The 27,988-nt window shown below is 46.1% G+C and overlaps 2 protein-coding genes across 3 annotated transcripts in view; both read right to left on the reverse strand.

The window, feature by feature from the left end:
- Ap3s2 (adaptor related protein complex 3 subunit sigma 2) overlaps positions 1-13,365 on the reverse strand; it is a 46,281-nt gene extending 32,916 nt beyond the window's left edge. The window contains exons 1-4 of one of the 2 annotated variants that reach the window (XM_021658928.2): positions 12,545-13,360; positions 8,299-8,390; positions 7,416-7,527; positions 727-798 (exon numbers count right to left, since the gene is read on the reverse strand). In XM_021658928.2, the coding sequence (XP_021514603.1) occupies positions 727-798; positions 7,416-7,527; positions 8,299-8,390; positions 12,545-12,970 (702 nt within the window). In that variant the 5' untranslated portion in view covers positions 12,971-13,360. Of the gene's footprint in view, positions 1-726; positions 799-7,415; positions 7,528-8,298; positions 8,391-12,544 lie in introns of both variants that reach the window. The other variant, XM_060367407.1, reaches the window with a different exon arrangement.
- Positions 13,366-14,936: 1,571 nt separating this feature from the next.
- Arpin (actin related protein 2/3 complex inhibitor) lies at positions 14,937-27,586 on the reverse strand. The gene is made up of 6 exons (XM_021658929.2): positions 27,353-27,586; positions 25,230-25,305; positions 21,363-21,495; positions 20,061-20,267; positions 19,505-19,668; positions 14,937-18,579 (listed from the first exon to the last, which is right to left on the reverse strand). The coding sequence occupies exons 1-6, from the start codon at positions 27,442-27,444 to the stop codon at positions 18,571-18,573; spliced, it is 681 nt and encodes a 226-aa protein (XP_021514604.1). The 5' UTR covers positions 27,445-27,586; the 3' UTR covers positions 14,937-18,570.
- Positions 27,587-27,988: the final 402 nt, after the last annotated feature.

The following is a 27,988-nucleotide window of genomic DNA, read 5'->3' on the forward strand; positions in this document are numbered from 1 at the left end:
GTAATTCCAGACCCAGAAGACCCAATGCCATATTCTTCTTGTCTCCTGGAGTGCCACATACATACTTGTTGCACAAACAGACAGACAAACACCCATACACAGTAAAAAAAAAAGTATCTAACATCTAACTTTTTAAAAACATGTTTGTTAAAAGCCAGATGTGGTGGTATATGCCTTTAATCCTGGCAGAAGCAGGTGGATCCTGGGCTACACAGAAAGACCCTGCCTCAAAAAAACAAAAACAAAACAAAACAAACCCAACAACAAAACCAACCAACAAAGTAGATGTATAAAGACATGTTTGATTAATCTATGTGTTTACTTTGGGGGCGGGCACACATGCCATGTGTGGAGGTGAGAGGACAATTTGCAGTAGTCAGTTTTCTCCTTCCACCACGTGAATTCTGAGGATCTCAGATCATCAAGGCCTGGCCAGCAAGTACCATTACCCACTGAGCCATCTCACTGGCCTCTCAGAGCTATTAGACTAACTGTTAAACTAACTAAGACAGGTTTGGACGATGCATGGTACAATACCTGGTTAGCATGTGGGAGGCCCTGGATTCAACCCCCAGTACTACAAAATTAACTGACTAATTAAAACAGACTCTCGGACTAGGTCAGAGCAAAAGAGCAAGAGAAAGAGAGGGCAAGAGGGCACACAGGTGGCTGGCGACGTCCTAGCCTGATAGTCTTCCAGGGACCCTGTTCCGGGAAAGGACATACCTTATCCATATGGAAGATCAAATCCAACTCACATACATTTTCAAAACACTTATCCAGCGTCTCCACAAAAACCTAAGGAATAAGAAGAAACAAGAAAAGAGAAGACCATGACTCACTATTTGACAGATGCCACATGTGAAGTAAAAGGACAAACTTGGCACACACCTTAGTCCCGCTGCCGCCAAAGCTGAGGCAGGAAGACAGCCTGAGACCAGAGGTTTGGGGCCAGCCTGGACTACACAGTGAGACCACAACCTCATGAAAAAAGGCTGACACTAGAGAAGCAGGTCTGTAATCCCATCTACTCAGGCAGGAGGATTGCAAGTTCAAGGACTGCTCAGGCAACTGGGGGCAACACCATGTCAAAATTTTACAAAAGTAAAAATAAATAAAAAAATAATGCAAAAGGGGCAGCCATGGCACTCTTTTTTACCTCACAATAGATCTCAAAAACAAATCAGCAAGCCCTGCCTCCATTCGCTGATACCCACTTAACCAATTCAGGGGATTGATCAGGAAAGCCTTGTTTTCAATTTAGCAATTCAACCAGCAAACACATTAAAAGATGTTAATTTACATAAAAGGATAAAACACAAACTTATGATACTATGTCCTTTCCCCAAACTTGAAGTACACATTCATTTAAAATTTTTTTTCTTAGAGTATTAATATAATTTTGTCTTTATTAATTTATTCATTTTGTTTCTCAAGTCACAGTTTCCTGTGTCAGCCCTGGCTGTCCTGGAACTCACTCAATAAAGTAGGCCTGACCTCAAACTCAGAAATCCGCACAGTTCTGCTTCCCAAGTGCTGGGATTAAAGGCTTATGATGTTACACCTGGCCAGATATCTGTTCTAAATAATTATATGTTTGTTGGTCAGGAGTGGTGGAGCATGCCTGTAAAGGGAGGCAGAGGCAGGCAGATCATTGTTAGTTTGAGGACAGCCTGATCTACAAAGCAAGTCCAGGGCAGCTAAGGCCACATACACAGTGAAACCCTGTCTTGAAAAATAAAAACAAAAACAAAAAAAATTGCATGTACATTTTGTGTATGTGTGTAAGCCAGAGCACAACTTGTGAACTGGATCTCTCTTTCCAAAAAGAAGGTCAAGGTATCAAACTCAGGTTACTTTGCTTGGCAGCAAGTACCTTTACATGCTGAACCTTCTAGCCAACCCAACTCCTAAGTTTTTTATTCCTCCCTCAGAGTAGGACCTCCTTTGTTTTACAGCCTCATTGTCAGCACTGGCATGGATATTCAATGCTGGATAAAAACGGGTCTCATCAGGAACAGTACATCAGGCACACTCTTGCACAGTGGCTCAAGATGAGTACAAAAAAAATCAAATAACCCTGTGGTGGCTGCTGAGGAGACTCAGCAGCTGAAGAGCTGGCTGCTCTGTCTCTTCTCTTATGTTTGTGTCTCAGTTGCGGTTGCTATTGCTGTGATAAAATACCGTGAACAAAAGCAACTTGGGGAGGGTTTACTTCAGCTAACAGTTCCACATCACCATCTATCACTAAGAAAAGTCAGTACAGAAACTCAAGCTGGACAGGAACCTAGAGGCAGAAGCTGACTCAGAGGCCACCAACGTGTGCTGCTTACTGGCTTGCTCTCCCTGGCTTGCTTGACCTGCTTTCTGCTTTCTTGTACCACCCAGGATAACTAGCCCAAGGGCAGTACTGCCCAAATGAGCTGGGCCCTCCCTCATCAATCATCAGTCACAAAAATGTCCAACAGGCTTGCCCACAGGCCCCTCTAGTGGGGCCTCTTCCCAGATGGCTCTAGCTTGTGTCAAGCTGGCATAAAACTAGCCAGCACAGCTGATCCCTTTTCAACGTGACATACAAGCACATCACTGTTAAGACATAACTACTCCTTTCTCATCTGTCCATCCCTAAAATCTCATATTAACAACACAATATAACGTTCTCCAACTTTTAAAAATATTATTTTTGTGTATGTATGTGTGCTTGTGTGTGTGCCTAAGGAAACCAGGAAAGTGTTGGCTCCCTGAAGATGGAGTTCCAGGCAGTGATGAGCTGCCTTATGTGGGTTCTGGGAATCAAACTTGGGTCCTCTGTGATAACAATATGTGCTCTTAACCACTGAGCCATTTCTCCAGCCCCCTCCCCTTTTTAACTTTTAAAAGTCCCATAGTCTTAAGAATCCAAACACTTTGAAAGTTCAGTCTCAGCCAGGCAGTGGTGGCTCATGCCTTTAGGAGGCAGAGGCAGGCAGATCTCTGTGAGTTCAAGGCCAGCCTGGTCTACAAAGTGAGTTCCAGGATAGCCAGGGCTATACAGAGAAATGCTGTCTCAAAAAAACAAACAAACAAAATCCAAAGCCTCTCTAAAATTCCAATCTCTTACCTATAACAACTTAAATAATAAGTTATATTCTTATTTCAAAAAGGAAGAGCCAGGGCACAATCACAATCAGACTAAAGCAAAACCAAATTCAACAGTGTAAAAAGTTTACAACCCTCTGGGCTCCAAAGGGCCCACCCTCTGCAACATACACAGTTCGTCTCCTAGGCTCAAGCTAGCTCCCCTCAACACCTGCTGCAGTTCTTTGGAGGACGTCCCATGGTGCTGTCATTTCAAAAATGCTGGAGTCTTTGCAACTGGGCTGTACCTTCACCAATAACCTCTCCGGGTTCTCTTCAGGGACCGTAACCCTACCACATGGTGCCAAGCCTCAGCATCTCTCCATGACCCCTTCAGTCCCGGGACTTTGACTGCACCTCCACCAGTGGTCTCTTTTATACTCTCATGGTGCCAAGCCTCAGATGCTCGCCATAACCCCTTCATGCCTTCAAAACCACTATCACCAGTATCAATAAGAGATGACTCTTATTCGTTACCAAGGCTCCTAGCATTGAGAGTCAGCCTCAGGGCCCACTGGATCACAGTTTCTGTACGCTGACCCTAAGAAAACATGTCTCAAAAAATTTTACTTTGGGGCTGGAGAAGATGACTCAGAGGTAAAGAGCACTGGCTGCCCTTCCAAAGGTCCTGAGTTCAATTCCCAACAACCACATGGTGGCTCACAACCATCTATAATGAGATCTGGGTGCCCTCTTCTGGCATGCAGGTGTACATGCAGGCAAAACACTTTACACATTACAAATAATTAAATCTTTAAAAAAAAAAAAAAGATTTCACTTCAATAACTAAGGTCTCTTCTTAATTACTGCTATTTCTTAGCTCTGGTAGGTTAACATCACTTGTCCCAGGAAAGTGTTGGTCTCTTCTTAATCAAGGCTGATTCTTCATCCCCAGCTGACCAGAAACAGATTCTTAATTCAAAATATCATATAAATGGCCCTGATAGTCTTTAGTTCCTCTGAAACATCACAAGCCAGGCCTCTAGCATCGACATTTCTCTCAGCATTCTTATCTTCCAAGCTCCCACAGAACAAGCCACTGAACTCTGAGCACTCAAGAGCTTTTCTAGCCCAAATCTCAAATGCCACCGTGACCTTCCCAGAAATACATGGTTGGATCTGTTATAGCAATACCCCAAAACCTAGTACCAATTTTTGCCTTAGTTAGAAAGCAAAGTGTTATTCTAGCCAGAGCTCAACTACTGTTTTCCTTGATGATGTGATATCAAGATGCAATGGGCAAAAGTGTCAGTCCCACCTCCAGATCTGGGACTGGTAACTGACATGGCTCCTCCTGGAAACCAAACACTGGAAAATGGCAGACTATTAAGTATTAATACTCTAGGACCTAGCAGCTGTACTCCTCAGTGTATACCTTACAGAAATACATGCATGCGTAATGCCAAAACAGACACAGTCATTCCAGAGTGGCACTTTTTAAAACTCTTTGCACTTTACATAATACAGTGATCGTTTAAGAATAGCAGTTAAAGTGGGCAGTGGTTGAGCACTTGAGAGGCAGAAGCAGATGAATCTCTAAGTTTGAGGCCAGCTTGGTCTACAAAGCAAGTTCTAGGATAGCCAGGGCTACCCAGGGAAATCCTGTCTCAAAGAAACAAAAACAAACAAGCAAACAGAATAGCAGCTAAATATGAGTTTGAATCACCACACTGGTACTTCGTGGTGAATCTTTATGACCTAAAAATGCAAATCCATTAGTACTGGGAAATTTTGTCAAATTACAAAGTCATTACACACATATTCCAAATCAAATTTTCTGGAAAATGTTAAAGAATATGCTGAGAAAATGGCAATAACAAGGACTGATTTTTCTTCCTATGCATCAGAATTTGTCATAAAACCTCAGGATTTCAAATATTGTAATACTACAGAAGAGCACAGGGCCAGCAAGATGGCCCGATAGCAAAGATGCTCATGGACAAGCCTGACAACTTGAGTTTGATCTCCAGGACTCACACAGTACAGGGTGAGTGCCTGACTCACCAAGGTATTTCTGACTGGTTTTATGGCAACTTGTCACAAGCTAGTCGTCAGACTGGCCCGTGGGCAAGCCTGTGGAGTATTTTTTTGACGGGTGATTATGTGGGAGGGCCCAGCTCAGTCACGGTGGTGGTACCACCGGTGGGCTGGTGATCCTGGATTACATAAGAAGGCAAGCCACAGAGAGCAAGGCAGTGAGCAGCACTCCTCGGTGGCTTCTGCATCAGCTCCCACCTCCAGGTCCCTGCCCAGCTTGAGTTTCTGTCCTGACTTCCTCAGTGATGGACTGTGATGTGGGAACTATAAGCAGATACAAACTGTTTCCTCCACAAGCTGCTTTTGCTCATGGTGTTTTATCACACACATGGAATAGAAACCCTAATAAGTCAGACCTCTAAACCTACACCATTATACTCACACTCTTGGGCATACACACACACACACACACACACACACACACACAGAGAGAGAGAGAGAGTGTGTTAATTAATTAAAATATAGATACTTACAATGAAATGATTTTTTCAATGAAAGTAGTATCTGTAGTTGGTGGGAATTGAGCTTTTGTTGGCTTTACTTACTTACTGGCCTTGTATGCTGACACACATACACTTGGTCCTTTACTTTCCTGAGTTTCCCTTTCCTGGGCTCTTGAAGGCTTTCTGAAGAAACTTGCTTTTGTATCTGGTCCACTGATTCTGCCTTGGAGGCTGCTGTTGTCTTTGCTTGACCTCCCAACAAGAGAATGCTGTATTTACTCCAAATATTACTTTGTTTTTTCTTTTATGATTTTGCAACTTTTGTGGGGTTCTTAGTTTCCTTTTTAGGCAGGGTCTCACTGACTGGCTGGAACTCACTATGTAGACCAGGTGGGGTCCTGAACTTGGCAATGATCCTCCTGCCTCTGCTTCCCGGAGTGCTGGGATTATAGGCATGCACTACCACAACTGGTCCAATTTTGAAATTTTGTTGGAATCAATATCGGGTAATCTATAAGTTAATTTTCAAACACTATCCTTAATCATCACATAATATTTTAACTATACATTTGTATATATAGCAAATTCACTGTTTTCTCAAACTCAGAAAGCATGACTTTCATGTGGAGGTCAGAGGGCAACCTCAGGTTTTGATCCTCAGTTTCTACCTTGTTTGAGATGGGGTCTCCAGCTGTTCACCCCTTCTATGTCAGAAAAACTGGTGTATGATTTTTTGGTATCTTATCCATTTTCCCCCCATCCTGGTAGATGCTGAGATTTCCAGATTTCCATCCTGTTGTTTTTCCTTTCAAATTCCAGTAAAACTGTCCCATGTAGTTTCATTCTTAGTCTATTTAAAACCTCTTTCGTTTTCAAAATCAAGATCTCACAAAAGGCACCCTGTGCTCCCCACTAATAACCCTGCCTTGGCCTCCAGAGCGGCTGGGATTACAGCACTACAATGCTCAGCTTCCAAACTTGCATTCGGTTTTGTAAGAGATACTTTTGTTTTGAGTGTGCCTTTAGACTTCTTCCTTAAGGTAACACTGGCTCTTGGTTTTGCAACTAAAATTAGTTATGCAATAAATGAAGGGAAAAAGCTATTGCTTTCATAGCTAATCCACTGATCTCACCTTGGAGGCTGCTGTTGTCTTTGCTTGACCTCCCAACAAAGGAGGTCATGCTTGAGGCACCATGCCAAGTAAAAATACAATACTTAGGACTGGGGAGATGATTCAATCTGTAAGTGCTTGCTGCACAACCATAAGGGCCTGAGCTTGATCTCCCAGAACCCAAACAAAAAGCCTAGTACAGCAAAGCCTGGCCATGGGGAGGCAGAGGCAGGTTCATGCCTGGGGCTTGCTGGCAAGCCTGTCTTAACAGAATCAGCAGCTACAAGTCCAGTGAAAAGTTAACTATCTCAAAAGTCAAGGTGGAAAGCAACTGAGGAAGGCACCAGATGTTAACCTCTGGCCTCCACAGTATCTATCCAAATACAAGTCCATGTGTCTTGCACACAGAAAGTATAAATACTTAAATGTAATTTGGTTTCAAAGCTAAGAAGAAAATTCAGCATTGAAAACCCAGGGCAGTGAAAGGGCCGGGTAGAAACCACTCTCCAAGAGCATAGTTCTGGGAGGCTGCTCAGGCATTTTTCCCAGAGCGCCACCTGGTGGACATCTGGCAACTCTTACCAACCTTGATGAGACTGAAGAAAGGATCCAAACAAAGGCTGGTTACTTACTCCCCCAACTCCCCCACTCCCTCAGCTCCATGAAAACTCTAAAGTCGCTGCCATTATTCTATGGCTACACATACCTGAATGAGGTCCAAGATCCCAAGTTCACTCTCTGATGAATCCACGCAAAATACAAAGTAGAGGGTAGCATAGTGCCGGTAAATCAGTTTGTAGTCAGAACCACCAATCAAACTGTGGAAAACGGTAGTAAATAGTTGAGAACTTGAATGTTAAAGTGTCAAAGACCCCTGCACCAAAAAATGGGATGGGCCTAACGGAGAGGAGGGAGGCGGAGCACTCGGACCAGGCACTTTCCACACAAATGGCAGCTGCACCCTGACTTCACCTTTACCTTTCTCTTGCCAGTGACTCTAAGTCAGAGTGATGACTAGAGAGCTGGCTCAGCATTTAAGAGCAAGGGCTGCTCTTCCAGAGGACCCAGGTTCAATTCCCAGCACCCATATGGCAGCTCACAACTGTCTGGAACCCCTGTTCTAGGGAATCCAACTCTTTCACATAGACATATATGTTGGCAAAACACCAATGCACAGAAAATAAGAATAGATAAAGTATTTTTAAAAAAAGATAAAATATAAAGAGAAAGAAAAAAAAATTTCAGAGTGATGTCTGAAGCCCAGTATTGTGTTTCCCAGAGAATCAGGTGTCTCCCTGAACAGGGCATGCTAAGAGCAGGTTCTGGGTCTGGTGCAGTGGTACACATCTTTAATCCTAGCACCCAGAAGGCAGAGGCAGGCGAACTTCTGAGTTCAGGGCCAGCCTGGGCTACACAGAGGAACCTAGTCTTGACTGACAATCCCCTACACACACACAAACCAGAAAAAGAAAAGGTTATGCTGCATCAAGTGCCACTGACCACTGAATGTGCCAGAAAAAGCAAAAGCAAGGAAGGCCACCAGAGTGGGGCTGGGGGAGGAGGGGATGGGGGCCTGCAGCTGGCTTTACCTTCCGCCTTCTAAGAAGTTACAGATGTTGTCGTCTCGCTTGAGGACCAGATGGAAAGTCTCTCGAACAATCTGCTGTTGAATTTCTTCTGGCTATGGAACAACAACAAAAAGCAGGGTCAGGGGGCAAGTGAGGAGTGTGCCCATCAAGGACAGATATGTAAGAGAGGGTTCCAGGCTAGAGAGATCAGGTTAAGAGCAGTGGCTGCTCTTCCAGGGGACTCAGTTTCAATTCCCAGCACCCACAGGGAGCTTACAACTGTCTGTACCTCCAGTTTTGGGGGATCTAACACACACACACATACATCCACCCATCCATCCATCCATCCATCCATCCATACACTCTCTAAATAACATAAAATAATGTTTAAAAAGGGATTTCACGCTGGGAACAATTGGAAAAGATCATGTATAAGCACGTGGAAACGGAGAATGACTATGAAAAAGACAAGGCTACGGGGATTAAGGTGGGCTTATTTACTGAGGTATTTCAGTCACAAACTATTACTGTCTTACAGGCAAGCTGAGATTCAAACAAGGAATCAGAATCCAAAATTTCACAAAGACCCTATGGTATTTTTTCTTTTTTTCTGACCCTAGCCCTCTGAAAAATATCCATGCTGGGTAATTAACATGCCTCAAAGTGCCTGCACTGTATGAAGATCAAGATGTAATCATGTACATTTCTCAGAGTTAAATTTCTCATTTTTTTTTTTTACTTTAATACCAGTACTATAGATAAAATGCTGTTTTACTCGCCAACAAAGGATTACTGGAGAGAATAGAAAATCCATTTACAGATGTGAATTTGGGACAACTAAGTAGTACTATAAATAAACTTTTTTCAGTCATGTAATCTTGAGAGACCTCAGCTGTGAATGAATCACTTGGTAAGTCACATTTGATTTCCACTTATGCGGTTAAGAATAAGTATGGCACCTTTTTTTTTTAAGCCATGCATGGTGGCTAGCTTGGTCTACTTATTAAGTTGCAGGCCAGCCAGAAATACACAGTTGAGACCCAGTCTCAAAACAAACAAACAGAAAGGATAAGGGAGAAACCAGACAGAAACTAAGTAGTTAAAAACTCTAGCTCAGAGCCAGGAGATGGTGGTGCTCACCTTTGATACCAGCACTCAAGGCAGAGGCAGGCAGACCTCTTAGTTCAAAGCCAGCCTGGTCTACAGAGTGAGTTCCAGTATAGCCAGAGTACAAAGGGAAACCCTGTCTTACAAGACAAACAAAATAACAAAACCCTCTGTATCAGGAACTGGAGAACTGGTTCAGCCATTAAGAGCATTTGTTCCCCTTACAGTGGGCCCAGTTTCAATTCCCTGTAGCCATGATGTCTGGCAACCATCAGTAAGGCCAGTTCCAAGGGATGCCCTCCTCTGGCCTCCCAGGGCACCAGGTAAACATGTGCTACACACATATTCATGCAGGCAAATCACTCATAAACATAAAATAAAGAAATCTAAAAATGGTTTAAGCCCTAAAACCCTCTAGGTCAGCCTTCTCACAGGGTAATGTGCAATGCGTCAGCTGGGGATGGTGTTCAAACGCAGGTTCTCTTTTAATTTGCCTGGACTTAGGGCCTGAGACTGTGGTCCTAACAAACCCCCGCAGACAGCAGTACTTCAGGTCCGGGCACCACACGGCGTTGCACAGCATACAAAAAATGTTCGGCTTAAATCTTCCTTAAGGCGAAAAACACATTTAAAAAACTTAATCCCTTTCTTTCTACACCACTGAATCTTAGCTGTGAAATGGCCAGTTATTTAAAAGCTATTAAGTCAAGGTGGGAAGGCGGGAGGCGTTTGCAGCAGTGACCACACAAACAGGGAACTAATCACTGAGAAGAAATGGCAGGCTCGGCGTGGGTTCCGAAAGGCTCTGGGTATCTATGAATGCATGAATGCAAACTTGCTAATCACTGGCCCACAAACTGGAACAAATCAATCACTATCTTCCTGGTTTCCATGTAAACAACACACCAAGCTCACATTTGCTTGGATGTTGTCAAAGATTAACTCTGTGTGCTCAGAAACACAGAGCACAATAAGCACCAGCACTCTTTTAAATTGACAAGAACATCTTTTCAACTAAAGCCCTTTGTACAACTCTAAAGGAAGTAGCAAAAATGGGGATGTGGTGGTGATATAAAACAATGAGGCCAACTAATTCCTGGTTCAACAAAAAGGCAAACTACCGCCTGCTTACATGCCCCAGTTATTCTAACAACCTGTCCTATCTTTCAGTACACTGCAATTTTCAAGGGACTTTCACTCAAGAGGTTCTTAAACAATTCTATGATCTTCAGAGATATACAAAGGGTCAATAAGCATAGAAAAGACAGGTGCTCAGCATCCTTAGTCACTATGGAAACAGACATCAAACCTTTTACAAGGAGATCCATTTTCATCCACTAAAATGCCTTTAATTAAAGAGAACAAGGCAAGGATTATATAGCGCAGTGGTAGAGGATTGCCTAAAATGAGGGAGGCTCTGAATTCACTCCCTACTTCAGAAAACAAAAATAAACAAAAAAGATAAACTTTGGAGGAGATAGGAAGAAACTGGAATAATCAATGGTATCAACAGCTGACAGTAATGTGAAAGGGTACAACCACTTGAAAAACATTTTGCCAGTTTCTTTAAATGCTTACCATTGGGCTATTAGGTAGCCTGATGATTCTACCTCACATATAGTCAGGAGAAATGAAAAGATAGGTCCATACTAAAACTCAACACGTGAATGTTCACAGCAATTAATGGGAAATAAATCTATGGATGAACAGCAGAGCACAACAGCACCTGCCTGGAATTCCAGGGTGCAGAAGGCTATGGTAGCATCTCTTCTCTTTTGGTGGTTGGTTGTTTGGGTTTGGTCTTTGTTGCTTATAATATCTTCACTATGTAGCCAAGGTTAGCCTTAAACTCACAGTCCTCCTGCCTCAATTTCCCAAGGGCTGATTACAGACCTGTGCCACTAGGTCCAGCTGGGCAGAAGGATCTCCAGATCCAGGACAGCCTGAGCTACATAATGGAATCCTGCTTCAAAATAAATAAAGAACACACATATATACACATGCCACAACACAGACAAAATCTGAGGATGTCTTGGCAAGTAAAAGAGAATGTGGGTAAGCGCTTGCTTAGGGCTAGAGAAGCTGATGGCTGACGGAGGAATTTCTTTAGGGATAGAGACAAAAATGTTCTCAAATTGTGATAGATGCCACCGAACTGCATACATCAGATAGCTGGATAGTAATTTGTATCTCAATAACTTAGAAAATAGAAAAAAACAAATGCACACACCAAGTTGAAGTTACAATAACTGTTTTTTAATGTAATTTTAAAATCCTATTTTCAAAAGCAAGATATTCTTTTCATTTATGATGAAAAAGGAATAAATGTACAACAGACATTTCTTAACCTGCAGAAAAGGTGAGGCTGAATGTTTTCCTATTCCATTCCCTTTCAGGTTTAAACCGTCTCTCAGTTACATATTTTCAAATCTAATCATGAATAGAACATTAGGAAACAGGAGGCAAATAACGACATTTGCGTTTTCCCAAAGGAAATATTTCTAGAAGATTCAAATTTGCAAGAACATTGCTGAGCCATCCTGTAACAGAATTTATTATTTATTTAGTTATTTGGGTTTTTTTGTTTTGTTTTGTTTTGTTTGAGATATGGTCTGGTGTAGCTCAAGCTGGCTTTGAACTAGCTGTGTACCTAAAGATAACTTTGAAGTCCTGATCCTCACGCCTCCATTTTCCAAGTTCTGAGCTTAGAGATGTGAAAACTACATCTGGCATCTTGTAATATCCCATTTCCCTGCCGATTTTTAAAGAGACTTTCCGTAACCTTACAGGGTATGTCCTAGACAATGCTGAAGCACGTGATTCCAGGAAATAACTTCTCCCCCACTCCTTTGAGAAAACGGAAACTTAGAAGAACCCAACGACCCGATCATCACAAAACTACGCTCATCTATTTAAAAAAAGCTTAAAGACAGTGGCTTCTGTCATCCAGCATCTCAATAAGGCACACTGTGTACCGTGTCTGGACCTAAGACCCAAGGGGAAGTGTCACAAGGCAACGTAAAGCCGGGATCCAAGGAGGGTAAGAGAGGAGCAGGGGTGGGTCGGGTCATGCACAGTGCCGCCGAGCGCTGCTGCGGGCAGAGGGGAGGGAATGGGTGCGGATACTCCGCAGGGGCGTGGCGGGCCCGGCCGCACTCACAAAACGCTGGTAGAAGCGGACCAGCCGCGGCTTCCCATGGTTGTTGAAAACCAGAATCGCCTGAATCATCTTTGCCGGTCCGGCCTCTCTCCGCTCCAGCTGCTCCAAGACTGCACCTTCTTCCGCCACAACACGGATACTTCCGGTTGATGCCCTGCTAAAAGCCGCTCCCGGAAACTTAGCCTCCGTGCCATAGGGTCCGAGCACCGAAGGGTCCGGCCGCTCTGGCGCCCTGGTGAGGTCGGCGGGATTGCTGTGGAGGCCGAGGAGCAAGGTCGCGCTGGCCAGTCTGGTTATCAGTCCGAGCCTTCCTAGGACGTGAATCCCGGAATTGGCACCTCCGTCAGCAATGCTGATCGAGGGCAGCATCTCCTGCCAGCAGCCGAGCCAGTTTGAGCGATCAGGAGGGAGCTTGTGTGGCTTCATCGCCTCCTAACCTTGAACCTGCAAAAGCTGGGCGTTTGTTTTTCATTATTACAGTGCTGCAGTAAATTAGGCAAAAGTCTCCTCTTGCAAATGATCAGTCTCTCCTTTAGATAATGAAAGTTGAAATCACAAGGGCTCTTTCATGGAATTTCATTTGAAAGGAACTGCTGGGCCCAAACTGGTAACACCTTTTGTTTTCTTATTTGTTTGTTTATATGTTATGTCTTTTTTAAAAAAAACGGGGTCTCAGCCGGGTGTGGTGACGCAGGCCTGTGATCCCAGCCCTCAAGGAGGCAGAGATAGGTGGATCTCTGTGAGTTCGAGGCCAGCCTGGTTTACAAAGGGAGTCCAGGACAACCACGGCCACACAGAGAAACCCTTTCTCAAAAAAAAAAAAAAAACAACAAAAACCAGTCTTACTATAAAGCCTTGGCTGGCCTTGAACTCAGAGATTCAAGCCTCTGACTCCCAAGTGCTGGGAGGCCACAGCACATGCACCCCTGAGTTTTTAGTAAATAACAATTCAAATGACTCTTGCATTAAAGTGTGACAAAATGATTTATATGTTGGGAAGGACTATCAAAGAGAATTCTGAAACAGAGTAACAAGAAGGAACTAGCTTTACCCACTGAGTGAAACAACCAGGATAGGTAGAAGTCTGTTTTCAAGTTACATTTATATATTTGTTGGGGGAGAGTTGCAGGTGACAACTTCAGGATTCAGTTCTCTGCCGCTGTAGGGAGATCTGATGTATAGGTCATCTGGCTTGACAGTGCCTTTACCTGCTGAGTCACCTCACAAGCCCTAAACCATAATTAAAGGGAGACATATTGAACTATAACACAATAACCTCTAGTAAAATTATTTTAAAGATTTAAAATTTTAAAGATTTCATTTTTTTCGTTTTTGGGTTTTATTAAGACAGGGTTTCCCTGTGTAGCCTTGGCTGCCCTGGACTCGATTTGTAGACCAGGCTGGCCTCAAACTCACAGAGATCCACCTCCCTCTCCCTGAGTGCTGGGATTACAGACATGCACCATCACACCTGGTGGTTAAAGATTTAATTTTAACTATGTGTATTTGTATCTGTGTGCCAATATAAGCATATGTGTTCAGTGCCCTGAAAGACCAGTAGAGGCCTTGTTAGTTACAGGGAGCTGTGAGCCACCAGAACTGAGCGCTGGGAGCAACTCCCATCCTTTGGAAGAGAAGTAGTCTTAACCACTGAATCATCTTTCCAGCCCTTGGCATGAAAAAATTTTAATATATGATGCAGGGGTCATCATAGTTCGGCTGTGGGAGGGAGTTCAAGAATGCTGTTGAGATAACTGATTAACACTTGAGAAAAACAGTTTAACTATCTCATGTTTTCATATAAATTAAAGGCACAGTGGACCAAAGAAGTAAGTAAAAAACAAAATAAAGGCCTGGGAGGTGACTCAGAAGATAAACTCACTTGCCCATTAGGAATAACAAACTGGGTTTGAGTTTGATGCCCAGAACCCAAGGGAAGGAGAGAACTGGCTTCCAAAAATTGTCTCTAACCTCCACATACTTGCTGCAGTATATGAGCACGTATGTTCACACAAAAACAATAATTAAAATGTATGATAGTGATAAAGGGATGTAAAAAAGTAGAATGCTTACACAAAATCCTGGGTCCCATCTACAGCACTATAGAAAAGCTGGTATGACAGTACATGTCTGTTAGATTTGGGAGATAAAGGCAAGAGGTAGAGACAGAAGTTGAAAGTCATCCTCCAAAGCGCATAACAAAAGAAATATATGCGGGGACCAGTGAGATGTCTCAGCAGGTAAAGGCACTTGCTGCCACTCCTGATGACCTGATTTGGATTCCCTGAATCCACATGATGGGGGAACAAACTTAAATTATCCTCTGACCAACATGTGCACACACACAAACACACGGTAATAAATGTAACCAAAAAAAATTTTAAGGACTGAATACAGGAAATAAAAAATGTTTAATTTCACTCTAAATATAAGAAATGGCAAATTAAAATGTACTTAAGAACTTTCACCTTATCAGATAGTTGTTCAAAACCTTCATCCCCAATTCTGGCAAAAGTACATTGGTACTGACATGGCAGTTTAAAACAACCCCTTGGGGAAGCTACTTGGCAACATAACAAGAATTTTACAAAAGCTGCCCAGGAATCTAACTCTGGAAAACTGTTTCTAAATAATAAAAAATACAGTGAGGAGCCAGCATTGTGGAAGCAGAATCAGGCAGATCTCTATAAATTTGTGGTCAGCCTACTCTAAATAGTCTCAAAAATATAACTATGAGTATTGACAGTGTTTACATAACAAGGGTGGGAAAAGTAATGTCCAGTTTCACATGTGGACATATTAGAACCAAGGTAATTTTAATAGGTAAGAATGAAACTGTGGGTCTTTTCCAGCTACTCAAGGTACCAGGATGTGACCCCAGGTTTCCATGTGGCTCTGAGCCAAGCCATTTTTCTGTCCTGGGAAGAGGGTTTTGTCTCAGTTTCTCTAACTGCTAAGCTTGAAAACTTATTTATTTAGTTGTTGTTTTTGTTTTTCCAGATAGGACTTCTCTGTGTAGCATTGGCTGTCCTGGATTTACTCACTTGGTAGACGAGGCTGGCCTGGAAACTCACAGAGATCCTCTTGCCTCTGCCTCCCTGAGTGCTGGGATTACAGGCGTGAGCCTCTGTGCCCAGCCCTTAATTTTTTATTCCCTTGGGAGGTGTCCATGGGCCACTGTGTGCATGAGTATTTCGATCAGCACACAACTGCTGGGGTTGGTTCTCTCTTCCACCATGTGAGTTCTGGGAATCACACTTGTCTTCAGGCTCAGTGCAAGTACTCTTACCCACAGAGCCTTCTTGCTGTCCCTTTTTGTTGTTGTTCATTTGCTTGCATCTCTTTGGTTTTGGTTTTATGAAGCAGGTCTCAAAAGCCTGGGCTAACCTCAAACTGTTGGCAACCCTGTCTATACCTTCGCCTCCCGAGCACAGAGATTATAGGTGCGAGCTACCCACCTGTCTTTGAAATCCTGTTCTTCTCTGTAGAGCACTTGGTTTCCCCTTCCTCAGGAACCTGATTTCAGCCTAGCTTCAGACAGGACTCCTGATAAACCGTCTTATGCACCCCAACACTTCTGCCCACCAGAGAATGAACATTTTGACTCCTTTGTCTCTGGGGGCCTGTTGATTCTGTTCCCTCCCTGAATACCTCTGGGCATGGGCCCTTCTCTCACACTTCTCTCTGTCTGCTACAGTCCAAACCACACCAACCTCTAAGCTGAATATTGCAGAAGATGCTCATTGCCCCCATTTCTTCTCCACCAACTGAGCTTCAGAGTAGATGAGTCAGACCTCACTTCTCCACAGGATTGCTGGCTTTCAGAACATTAAACAGAAAGACCTCAAAGCTTCAGTGAACATGAAGTCGCCATGCCCGCTATCTGTCTATCTCTCAAACACACCTTCCATCCTCTTCTGCCTTCTGAGCTCTAGCCACAGTGGTTTTTTCCTTCCTTGAAGTCCAACATCCAGAGCCCTTCATTTTTATCTCAGGACATTAACAGACTAACCTACAGTTGCCACAGTGCTTTGGGCAGTGAGATGTCCCAATGTCCCCAGATACCCTTATGTGTACCCACCTTCCTGGCCATCCTCAAGAGTAAGGCTACATTGTAGCCAGTCTGTAAGTCATCCCAGACACAGGACACCAATGACATGATTCCATATACTTTTGCCCCTATATCTAAAAACGTTTTGTGGCCAGAGAAACAGGGGACAACGGAAGAAACAAAAGCTTTGCCTTTGAAATCTCTGGACTTGAATCCAGGGTCCTCCACATAGGAACTGGGAGAGTTGTCTGAACCCATCCTTAGCTACATAGCAAGGTCAAGGTCAGCCTGCAATGAGGTTCTCTGTCAGTAAAAAAAAAAAAAAAAAAAAAAAAAAGTAGGCTTTGAAGCTGACTGCCTGGATGTAATTTCCTTTCTCTCACAACATATGCTATTCATGGAGCCTCAAGGCATCAGTCTCATGAATCAGAAAATGGGGACACTAATCATATGTACATCGTAGGACTGTGGTGACAGGATACTCCAAGTGTTTGACATGAGCACTAGCACCAGGAAGGTGTTAGTACAGGTCACAGAAAGCATCCGGCACTGCAGCTGACACATTAAGGAGAGTCAGTGACTCCTCCCTCCCCGAGCCTTCTTCCCAGGATGGAGAAGGACACAGACACTTGCCACGGTGTGTAGAATTGAACTCCGGACCTGCAGACTTCCTCTCCAGACCCCGTCACAGAGCGGAGCGGGGGCACACTACCCACGGAGGCAGGGTTCCTGACCAAAGGCTTATCTCTTTTAAGATCGTGGCTCCATCTGGAAGATCATTAATACCAGACGAGAATCCAGGAGTGTGGAGAAATTGTTTCCTGGAGATTCACTCATTCATAAAAAGCTCTCCAAGCAAAAAAACAATAAAAATAGTGGTACCAAAAATATGGTCCAGGGCTGTGGTAGATCACCCACCTAGCAAGCATGAAGCCCTAGGTTTGATTATAAGCACTATTAAAAAAATGTTTTTAAGATAAAAAGTTGGCCCAGTGGAATGAGTCAAGACCTGTGGAGCAGCCAGACACAGGCGGACAGGCTGTTGGCCTTCCCAAGAACAGCATCTTCCAGGAGAGCAGCCAGGTAGGTCTGTACTGGCTAGCTTTCCGTCACCTTGACCCAAGCTAGCATCCTCTGAAAGAGGGACTTCCATTGAAATAATGTCTCCGTGAGATCTGGTTGTAAGGCATTTTCTTAATGGCTGATGGGGGAGAGCCCAGCCCATCGTGGGTGGAGCCATCCCTGGGCTGGTCATGTGGGTTCTAGAAGAAAGCAGGCTGAGCAAGCCAACAAGCAACAGCCCTCCATGGCCTCTGCTCCTCTCCCCAGGTTCCTGCCCTTCTTGAGTGCCTGCACTCACTGCTTTTAATGATGAACTGTTAAGCGGAACTGTGAATAAAATAAACCCTTTCCTCCGCAAGTTGCTTTTGGTGATGGCGTTTCATCAGCGCGGGAAGAACCCACTAAAGACAGAGGTCTATGACAGAAAACCCCATGGAGGCACGGAGCCAAATAGAAGTCGTACCTTGGATGTGGGGCAGAGAAGAACAGACCAAGGAGGACTGGGTGAGGAAAACAGAGGCTCAGCAAGGAGCCTGGCACTGGGGAGAAAGGAAGGAAAGGAGAAAACAGCAAGAACGGAAGGAGCCCATTCGCTTACCCTTGGAGCCCCTCTGTACTTAGACAAGGAACATTTCTCAATTTTGCACTTTGGGGGATTCATCAGGTACACGCCCGCCACCTAGGGAAAGGAACACTGGAGAAAGGTTTAGGAGAGCTAGCCTTGCATCCAAAGAGGGACACACACATACAAAAGCCAAAGCCTGGAGACCCTCTGTGAGTACTGAGGTCTTGGATTTGATTTCAGCAGAGTGTGTTAAATGGTATTCAGCTTGACAGACTGATCTCTCCAGGGTGGAAGTTGGTGTGGTCCCTTAATGACGCCATCGCAGAAGCTGGTAAGGGAGGAGGCACCTCAATCATCCTGGAGACAGACAAAGTGGCCAAGTCAAGAAATAGAAAAAAAGCATTATTTCATAAAAGCCTTCTGGCAATCTTCAGACAAGGGCCTGAGCCTGTCATCCTCAGCCACAGCCTTGGCCTCACTGCATTAGAGCTGGCTCCAGAGCCCCCCCAGCAACTCCACCACTTCTCAGCTGGGGGCACAGACCCCCCCCCCACTTCCTTCCCTGACCTCCTTTGGTCAAAGTCATTCTTGTCATCTCTGAGGTGGATACCCCATTTTTTTGTGACTCCTTTGCTCTAAATGTTCTATTTGGAGGCTTTAGCTATCAGCTCAAATTTTCAAGTGAAATATGCTTCAGATAAACAACTAAATATAAGCTAAGCAGGGAGTTAAGGCTGAGCACAAGAAACATGAATAAGACAGGACTAATATTCAGCCCCTTTCCAGGCAAGTCTAGACTAAGAAGGAAAAGACATTTGGCTGCTCAAAGATTCCTACATGATTATTGTATCACTTCAAGAGAAACATTCTGAAACTTAATGGGTCCTTCTGTAATCTTTCCTTCCCTCCCTTGCTTTTATAAGTCCCTGGGTGGGGCTGCATGTCCACAGGGCATTTCAGGACCTCCAGCAAGAAGATCTCAGGTTGTCACCTCACCGTCTGTTAATTCCATGAGTGAATTTCCCTGAATTCCTCTTAAAAATTACACATCAGAGGGGCACAGGAGAAGAGGGAGGGAGGGTGGGACTGAGTGGAGATGAGGGAGGGGGCTACAGCTGGGATACAAAGTGAATAAATTGTAACAAATAAAAAAAAAAGAATTACACATCATTTATCTTACCTTCCACTCCTTGTACCCCAGCCATACTGTGTATGGTACAAAACTCCCACCAAGAGACACAACAGTGCCAGGGCCAGGTCCACAGCTGTCCCCTTGACCTACCCATTCCTCATCCTCTGCCCCATCCCCTTGCTCTCGGATCTCCGCCGTGTTCCTCTCCAAAGACTTTTGGGCCATGATGTTGTCTGTCCAGGATGCTCCTGTCTTTCCATCACCAGCAAAATTACACTTGGTCACTGTTCCCAGTTCCAGTTTGGCTAAGGAATCTGCAAGAAGAGAAGTTGAATGGCCTCTCTCCTTACAGACTAGCTGGGTTAAGTCAATCATTCTGGTGAGGCCCACTAAGTCTGGCTTGACTTGTTCTCCAGTGTGGCCACTAAGGTTCTTGGTGAGACTCCTAAATCACCACAGAGCAAGGGTCAGCCACAGTAAACAAGGAAGTAGATGGTACCTTGGGATATACTGTGTCTAGGCTAAGGGTCCCAGAGTACTTAGACACAGATTTAGGAGTAAATCTCAAGGTCATAAGTCATGTCTCCATGGAAGGCACACCTGGCCTTCTCCCATAGCTCTAAGCAAGAGAAATGGGGAGCCTCTAAAGAGAGGCCAGGAGCCCCGAAAGGCTATTGGAACAGGCAAAATGAGCCACAGTGCTCACCTATGAAAGGGCCGTCACCCCGAGTTTTTAACCGCACTCCAGTCCCCAGCTCAAGTTCCATGACCTCCATCTCTGACTCAGGCATCCAGAATGCCACTGTCTCATCTGGGGTGAGGCTCTCTGTCAGCTCCAGCAGCTCGGGCTTGTTTACCAGGCCCTTCAGCACCTCCACGGTCAGCCTGTCAGTATCCCCCTTGGCTTCCACTTCTGTAAAGGATATGGAGCAGGAGTGTTAGTTGTACCTGGGGAGGAAACAGCCTCTGAGTACCTTCAGGAGGTGGTGAGGGCATCCATCCTGCCAGGGCTCATCAGAGAAGTCCACAGCAGAGACTGTATGGCCTGGACTCTGGGCTACCTGGTGTAAATCTAGATTCTACCACAATCTGGGCCAGTGAGCTTTCTCTTTGTCCTTGGAGAATAGGGTTAAAAATTATGCAAGTCTGACAGCACTGACAAGCAGTACAGATGAAACACACACACATAGAGCATTTAGCAAAGTATCTAGCATCAAGCCAGCCCTCAGCAAGGGTCTTTGGTTTTGGTTTTGTTGTCCCCATCTCAGAGATGAGAAAAAAAAAAAAAAAAAGACTGAGAGAAGGCAGTGTTCAAACACCCACAGCGCATTCCTTCCTTCCCACTGAGACTCTGTGACCAGGGTTCTCTCAGGTTCTAGAACCAGCAGCCAGCTTGTGGTCCTGATTCTCTCCATTGGCCTACTCCAGGAGAGGCCTGGCAACTCTCAGCAGCTCCAGGAGGAATCCAGGTTCTAAACCTGCAGGTGGTGGGGCTCCCGGGGCAGTAGCTGTCAGTAAGATGCAGAAGCCATGCCTGGTTACCCCCACATCCCCACACAGTTTCCCCACATCTTGTCTAACAGTTGTCCTTTAGAGTTGCTTTTGTCAGGCATTTGGTCACAGCAACAGAAATATAACCAATAAGCAGAACAAATAGATTAGAGCCAAAAAGCAAACACCTGGATAGAAGAAGCGCGACTTGCTGGACCTGGCCTGGTCTGCACATAATGATAGTTAGAGCCCAAAGCCAGTCTGGGCACAATTTTGCCAGGCTTCAGCTTCAGGAAATGGACTCAATTGGGAATGCCAACCTGGCTCCTGGGACAAAAATGGGACACTGGGGAATTCTCTGGGTAGGCAGGGGGGGTGGGGGGGAATCCAATAGGGAAATGCTAAAGCCAGAAAGAGCATCAAAGCCAACTGTGCTGAGAAGCCACTTCCAAGGATCTCAGAGGACCAACAGGACAGTCTAAGAGCCTCTTAGGGACAGAGGACCCAGGATACCTACTGTAAGATGACATGAGGAAGCCTGTGTTCACCTTCCTGGTGGCACTGAAGTTGGGCTCAATTTCATTTCCCTTGGTGTCAAACTTTCTCCGGTGGATGCAGCTGGGCCGGATATACAGCACGTAGTAGCGCTCCTGGGGAAGGCAAAGAAAAGGTGAGTGGACTGTTTCACACCCTAGTCTAGCCCAAACTCCAGCACGCACACACACGCGAGTAGCGGAATGTTAATTCAGAACATGGCTATTCTGCAAAAGATCACATTCAAAGACCTTCTAGGTCTGTGTGATCTGGCTGACAAGAGATCACATTCAAAGATCTTTTAGGTCTGTGTGATCCGGCTGGAATACAAACATGCCTTTAATCCAGGAGACAGAGGCAGGCATATCTGAGTTTCAGGTAAAGAAAAGCTTGGATACAGGTGTGGTGGTGCACGCCTTTTATTCCAAACAACGAAGGTAAAGTTAGTTTGTAGAAGGAAGCACCCATGTTGAAAAGTGATGTCTAACTGAGTGGCAGAAACAGTAAGAAATCAGAGAAAGAGTTGATGAATAGGGTACACCCTACTCTCAGAGAGAGGATAGAAAAGCTACTATAGGGGCAATACAGAGAGGAAAGGAGGCAGTTTTACTGGAACAGTAATAGAGAGATGGGTTGCAGAGAGAGAACTCGGGTGAAGACTGAATGATCCAGAGAATGAGAAGAAGCCAGGAGGTTAGAGCAGATTGCTTGAGTTAGTTTAAGGCCATTCAGGGGCCAAGAGCAATTCAGGGGCCAAGAGAAAAGCCAGGTTGAATAAGTCAGCTGGGGGAGGAGTTTGAGCCAGAGCAGCTGACCTGAACCAGACAGCCTGGATGGAGCTCAGAAAGAACACAAAAGGGTAAGCTTTATTAAAGCAGTCAGTCTCAGTGGCTGAAAACGTTCTAGTCCTAGGTTAGATGGTACAGAAGCTAGAAGCTTCCAGGACTAGGCCCAGCTTAGCAGAAGGAGGCGATAAGCTTCCAAGAGAACAACTGAACCAGGCAAATAAAAGTCCTTTTACATATTGTGCCCAACGTGGGGCACAAACCCATGACCCTGAGATTAAGAGTCTCACCCTCTACCAACTGAGAATATAAATTCAGTTTACGCGCGCGCGCGCACGCACACACACACACACACACACACACACAGCCCAGGCTCTCCCTGCAGCCTTTTCCTCTGCCCAGCTCACCCTCTGCCTCAGAATCCCATCACCCTACCCTGCTGTGTAGGCTGAGCAGACACCTCATTTACATACTTATTCACTCTTATACTTACTAGAGTATCTGTCACACATGACGTGCCACACAAGCCATGGCAGGGCAACACAGGCATGACTCCCAGGCTTCCACACAGCCTTGGCGTAACCATAACCCAAGTCCCAAGGTCCCCAAAGGCCAGGAGGCAGGATGGATGTTGCCAACCTGCCTCAGAAAGAACACTGAAAGGACGTAAGGTTGGGCAGCCACTCTGCTACTCCCACAGACATAGCACTGGGGCAAATCACTCCAAACTCCCATTGCGTCAGTTTTCCCACCATGTGGGAATAGCACGATGCATCCCTTCAGGGGCATTGCAGGGAACCAGGGACACAATGACAGAGAAGTGACCTTGCAAAGCAAGAAACGGTCAGCTGTTCTCATTGAAGCAGGCAAGGCATCAGTGCCAAGATGGAAGAAGCAGATAGTTCTTTTTAGGACAACCACAGAAGGTGAATTCTCAAGAGAGCAGAGCAACCTGCAGGTGTGGGATGAGAGTGTAGGAAGAGCACTAAAAACCTGAAACAGGCCTGAGGATGTCAAATGCTTGCTGGGCATAATCCTGGGTTTGATGTCCAGTGTTAAATAAGCCTGGTATAGTGGCATTCACATGTGCTCCTGGCACTGGAGAGGCAGAGGCAGGACCATCAGAAATTCAAGGCCTTCCTCTATCAAACAGTGAGTTCAAAGCCAGCCTGGATTACATATGATACTATCTTAAAAAAAAAAAAACAACAAAAAACCTTGAGCCAGTCAAGAGGCCATGCATACATCTAAGCAATTCAGGCTATTAAGAGGCCCCTTGGTACCACAGGATGGAAAGCAACTGAGATGGGTTTTAAATGAGCCTTCCATTGCCGAGAGGGTGTGTGAACCTTCTTTGGTAGGTAAGAAGGCATCCTCTAAGGTCTGCAGCAGCAACAATACCCCCAGAGATGTCTTTCTGGAAATGAGTTAGCAAGGGGTCAACTGAGGGCCACCAGAAGGTAGGAAATCAGGCACAAAGATTAAAGGGGAATGGCTAAGGGCCCCTGGAAGGAGGGGGGCACCCTGGAAAGAGGAAGAGAGAGAATGGGAGAGAAAAAGAAATGACTGGGTAGGAGCGACGCTGCATGGGCACCACTTCCCGGAGGAGGAGGAGGAGGAGGAGGAGGAGGAGGAGGAGGAGGAGGAGGAAGAGGGGAACAGATAGAGGTTTGAAGGCTGGCGGCTGACATGGCTTCTGCCCTGTGTACCAACAGGAGTAAGGACAGAAGGGGCACATTTGGAGGGGGTCTGTCAACACCTCCCTGTGCTGGGACAGCTGAGGCAGGCCAGCTCCACATTGCTGCAGCTCTCCTGGGCAGGCTGGGTGGGGTCTCCACATTCGTGTGCCCACCTACTGACTTGCAACCTAAGAAGCAGAGAGAGTGGCAAGATCTTTGGGCAGGAAAAATGTCCTCATGGAGTGTGATACAAACGCACAGGCTGAAGCCTGCCATGGTGGTGCACACCTATAATCCCAGCAGAGGCAGGAGGATCTCTGAGTTCAAGGCTAGCCTAGTCCACAGATTGACTTCCAAGACAGACAGGACTATACAGAGAAACTCTGTCTCTTTAAAGAAGAAGGAGGAAAAGGAGGAGGAAGAAGAGAAAGAGAAAAGGAGAAGGAGAAGAAAGGTGGAGGGGGGAGGCTGGAGAGATGGCTTGGAGGCTAACAGCACTGGCTGTTCTCCCAAAGGTCCTGAGTTCAATTCCCAGCACCCACAGGGTGGCCCATAGCCATCTATAATGAGATCTGATGCCCTCTTCTGGCATGTAGGTATAGATGCAGGCAGAATACTGTATAAACAAACAAACAAACAAACAAATAAATCTTTATATAGTGGCTGGAGAGATGGCTCAGTGGTTAAGAGCACTGGTTGCTCTTCCAGGGGATAAGAGTTCAAATCTCAGCACCTGCATGGTACAATGCAGCTGCTGTAACCCCAGTTTAAGGGGCTCTGACACCTTCACACAGACATACGTGCACGCAAAACACCAATGCACGTGCAATAAAAATAAACGAATTTAAAAATAAAAAAGAATAAGATAATATAGAACCGGGCCTCCGCTCACCTGGAGAGGGCCTGGTGCCAAGCTGGGGTATAGAGATGGAGGAGCACTTGGTGTGGCCAGCCCTAGAGAGGCTGTCTGAAGGGAGGGCAGAGGAACGAATGCTCAGGAAAGAGACATAGGCTGGTCTAGGGTGGCTGCTGTGAGTGGCCATGGGGTGAGCACAAGCTGAGGAGGCTGTGAAGCAAAGACAGAAGGCAGGAGGCCATCCTCACAGGAGCTGCAGGCCTAGACAGCAGCGTGCGGACTGTATATCCGGGCTAGACTGGGTTTGGTCTATCTTTTTAGTTGCTCTTCCCGCAAGAACCATGGAGTATCACCTGTCTGCTACACTGCCAGGCCCTAAAAGTCTCCTTCCTACTGGTCCTGTTTTGGCCGTGGCAATCTGTTCTGTGGGCCCCTCCCAAACGGCCTGGATTTCGTGTCTTAGCCCAACACAAGATGTCATGTGGGTGAGGGAGGAGACCCTGTGAATGCCCCCCAGGACACAGCCTCACCTTCCTGTTATGGGCATCCAAGATGCTGTGGCGAGAAACATCCACCAGCTCTCCCTCCAGCAAGACACCATTTCCCCTGCGGATGAGAAGGGAGGAAGGAGTGCCAGTCCGTCAGCCACACTCAGATGTACGGTTTGGGTGAGAATCTGACTGAGACAGAAAGCCCAGTTCCCTAGCTACCAGTCTCTGAGCATACCTAGAAGGGACCAAACGCTCATGGCTTCCCTAGCGCTCCTGGCTTCCCCTATCACAACCTCCATCCCTCCAAATGAACCTTCCCAGGCTGTTCAAAGACCAAGAGGTGCCCCTCCACAGACAACCCAGGAATTATTTTGAGTCTTACCCACAAATGAGGAGCAAACAGCTGCCTGGCTGCGCTCCTTTCTGATGCTGGCCTAAGATCATGAAAGCAGAGGCAGTGTAAACTATAAATAAGTACTTACTAAACGTAAAGCATATTTTACAGCTGGCCTTGAAGACACACACCTGTAATCCCTGCACTTCGGATGGGGGATTGCTGTTAGTTCAAGCCCGACCTAGTCTACACTGTGAGTCCAAGCCAAGCCTTTAATACATAGCAAAATGCTGCAAACAGATAAATAAATGACTCGACTTTAGTTAAGCAGATTTGGGAACAAATCATTTTTCCTTTTCATCCTTTAAAAAAAGGGGGAAATCAACCCATCTCTGCCTTTCCAAGGGCTGGGAATAAGGCTGTGAGGCACCATGCCTGGGTTGCTTTTATTTTTATTTTTCATTTCTGTGTAAGTGTGTGTAAGCATGTACAGTGATGTGTCCTGGTGTCTGTGGAGTCCACAAGAGGGAGTCAAAGGCCCCACAGCTGGACTTACGAGCAATTCGGAGCCCCCTGATGTGGGTGCTGAGGACTGAACTCAGGTCCTCTGAAGAGCAGCACGCCCTCTTCACTATTTAAAGGAGCTTTCAAGTTCCTGTCCCCATCCATACCTACGTGGTCATCAACCTGAGGAAATGATTATTTTCACAGATACAGCTAAAAAAAAAAAAAAAAAAAAAAAAAAAAAAGCAGAGACTCTTAAGTTTGGGGATTAACTGGAGATCACAGGTTCCCACACAGAGTGGAACCCCAGCCAGAACCAGCCCCTGACCACTTCCAAGTGATAGCTTCCACAAAAGCAGAACCTGGGATCTGGGGGCTTTCTTTTTGGAGCCATTAAGATGGGAAAAGGGTAGGTCTAAGAAGAGAGATAGTGGAAGAGGGGTGGGTCAGGGCTCCTTGCCTCTATGTTCTTTCTCTTCTCAAGTGCTTTCTAAAAATGTTTAACTCCTAAAGACAGGATATACTGAAGGCATGTAACAAGAAAACTTGATAGATACATACACTGTGTAATGATTCACAATCAATTTTATGTACACATTAGATCCTCAGAACCTGGTCCTCATTTTATCTGAAACTGCTCCATTGGAAACCTTATGAGTTGGACTTTGGACGACGCAACATTTGATTTTCTGGGCCTGGCTTCTTTCACATAGAATAATTCTTTGGTGTTTCTGGCTGTAAATGGAACCTTCCACCCTGCCTATTACCCTCGGAAAGGCCAATAGCTCCGGATATTCCCGCCCTCCCGCTCCTGTTCCTGCCACAACACGCACTAGTCACCTGTAGTGAGAAATGGCTAGAGTTTAGAGTCCTGGGGTGGGGAACGGACCTGAGGTCAGCGGGAACCGAAGCACCTCCTTTGGAGTGCCATTTGGGAGTCTGGTGTCCCTCCAGCGGATGTGCTTGTAGGAGGGAATTTCAAGTTTACCTGTCTTCCCAGTGTGTGGCGGCCAGGAACCGCAGGAAGAGCAAGCGAGATGCCTAGCGTGGCTTTGGCAACCTCCCAAGGCCCCCTGTGCCCCAGATCAATCTCTGAGCGGGACTCAGATCCCGATTTAGATCGAGGACCACAGCCCCAGGGATGCTCCCAGGCCACCGCTGGCCAACAGCAGGGGCCAGGCTCCCAGGGACCCGACAGAGCCAATAGCTCCAATACCCAGTCCACTCCTGGCTAGCAGGAGGGAAGAGGGGGAGCACAGCCCACCCCTGGCCAGCAGCGGGAGACACGCTGCCTGCAAACCCGGGCGGACGGAGCGCAGCCTACCCCTGGTGGGCGGCGGGGTCCCAGGCCCCGGGGAGTCGCGCGGTCTGCACGGCCTTGTTGCGGAGGGCGCTGTCGTGGTAGATGCGGCTCATTCTGCCCACGCCGAGGCCCAGCGGCCCCAGGAAGCAGCCGGCGTGCGGGGCGGGGCACCTCGAGGACAGGAGCCCGGAGGTCACTGCAGCGCCGGCTTTCCCAGCTCGCAGCTCCCGGAACTGTTGCTGCCTGCCCCGGGCGTTCCCAGGCGGGACTTAAAGGGGCCGAGCCTCCTTCCTGACGGTCAGACCTCGCGCACCGGCAGGGAGCTTTCCAAATGACTGTCCTTCGCGTCCTCGTAGTCTAAGACAAAAAGGTAGAGAGTTCGGGACTCATCTGTACTCCGCAGAGACCCCCGTCATCAATGTACAAAAAAGCGGCAGTGGAAGGTCAGGAATTGTAGATCGTGGGTTCTGGGAGAGTATTTTCTCAGGGAGCAGGAAGGGAGAAGAGGAAACGGCCTCCAGGAACGACAGAGTGGTCTGCATAGACGCTGCCCCTTCGGCCCTCCCGTGGTCCCGCAGAGGCCTAGGGAGTTCCAGGGATGCGTGAAGGAGTGGGGATGGATGTCAGATCTGCTGCAGAGGAACCCTGAATCGGCAG

Source organism: Meriones unguiculatus, chromosome 14 (genome assembly GCF_030254825.1).
Source record: "Meriones unguiculatus strain TT.TT164.6M chromosome 14, Bangor_MerUng_6.1, whole genome shotgun sequence".
Classification (NCBI taxonomy): Eukaryota; Metazoa; Chordata; class Mammalia; order Rodentia; family Muridae; genus Meriones; species Meriones unguiculatus.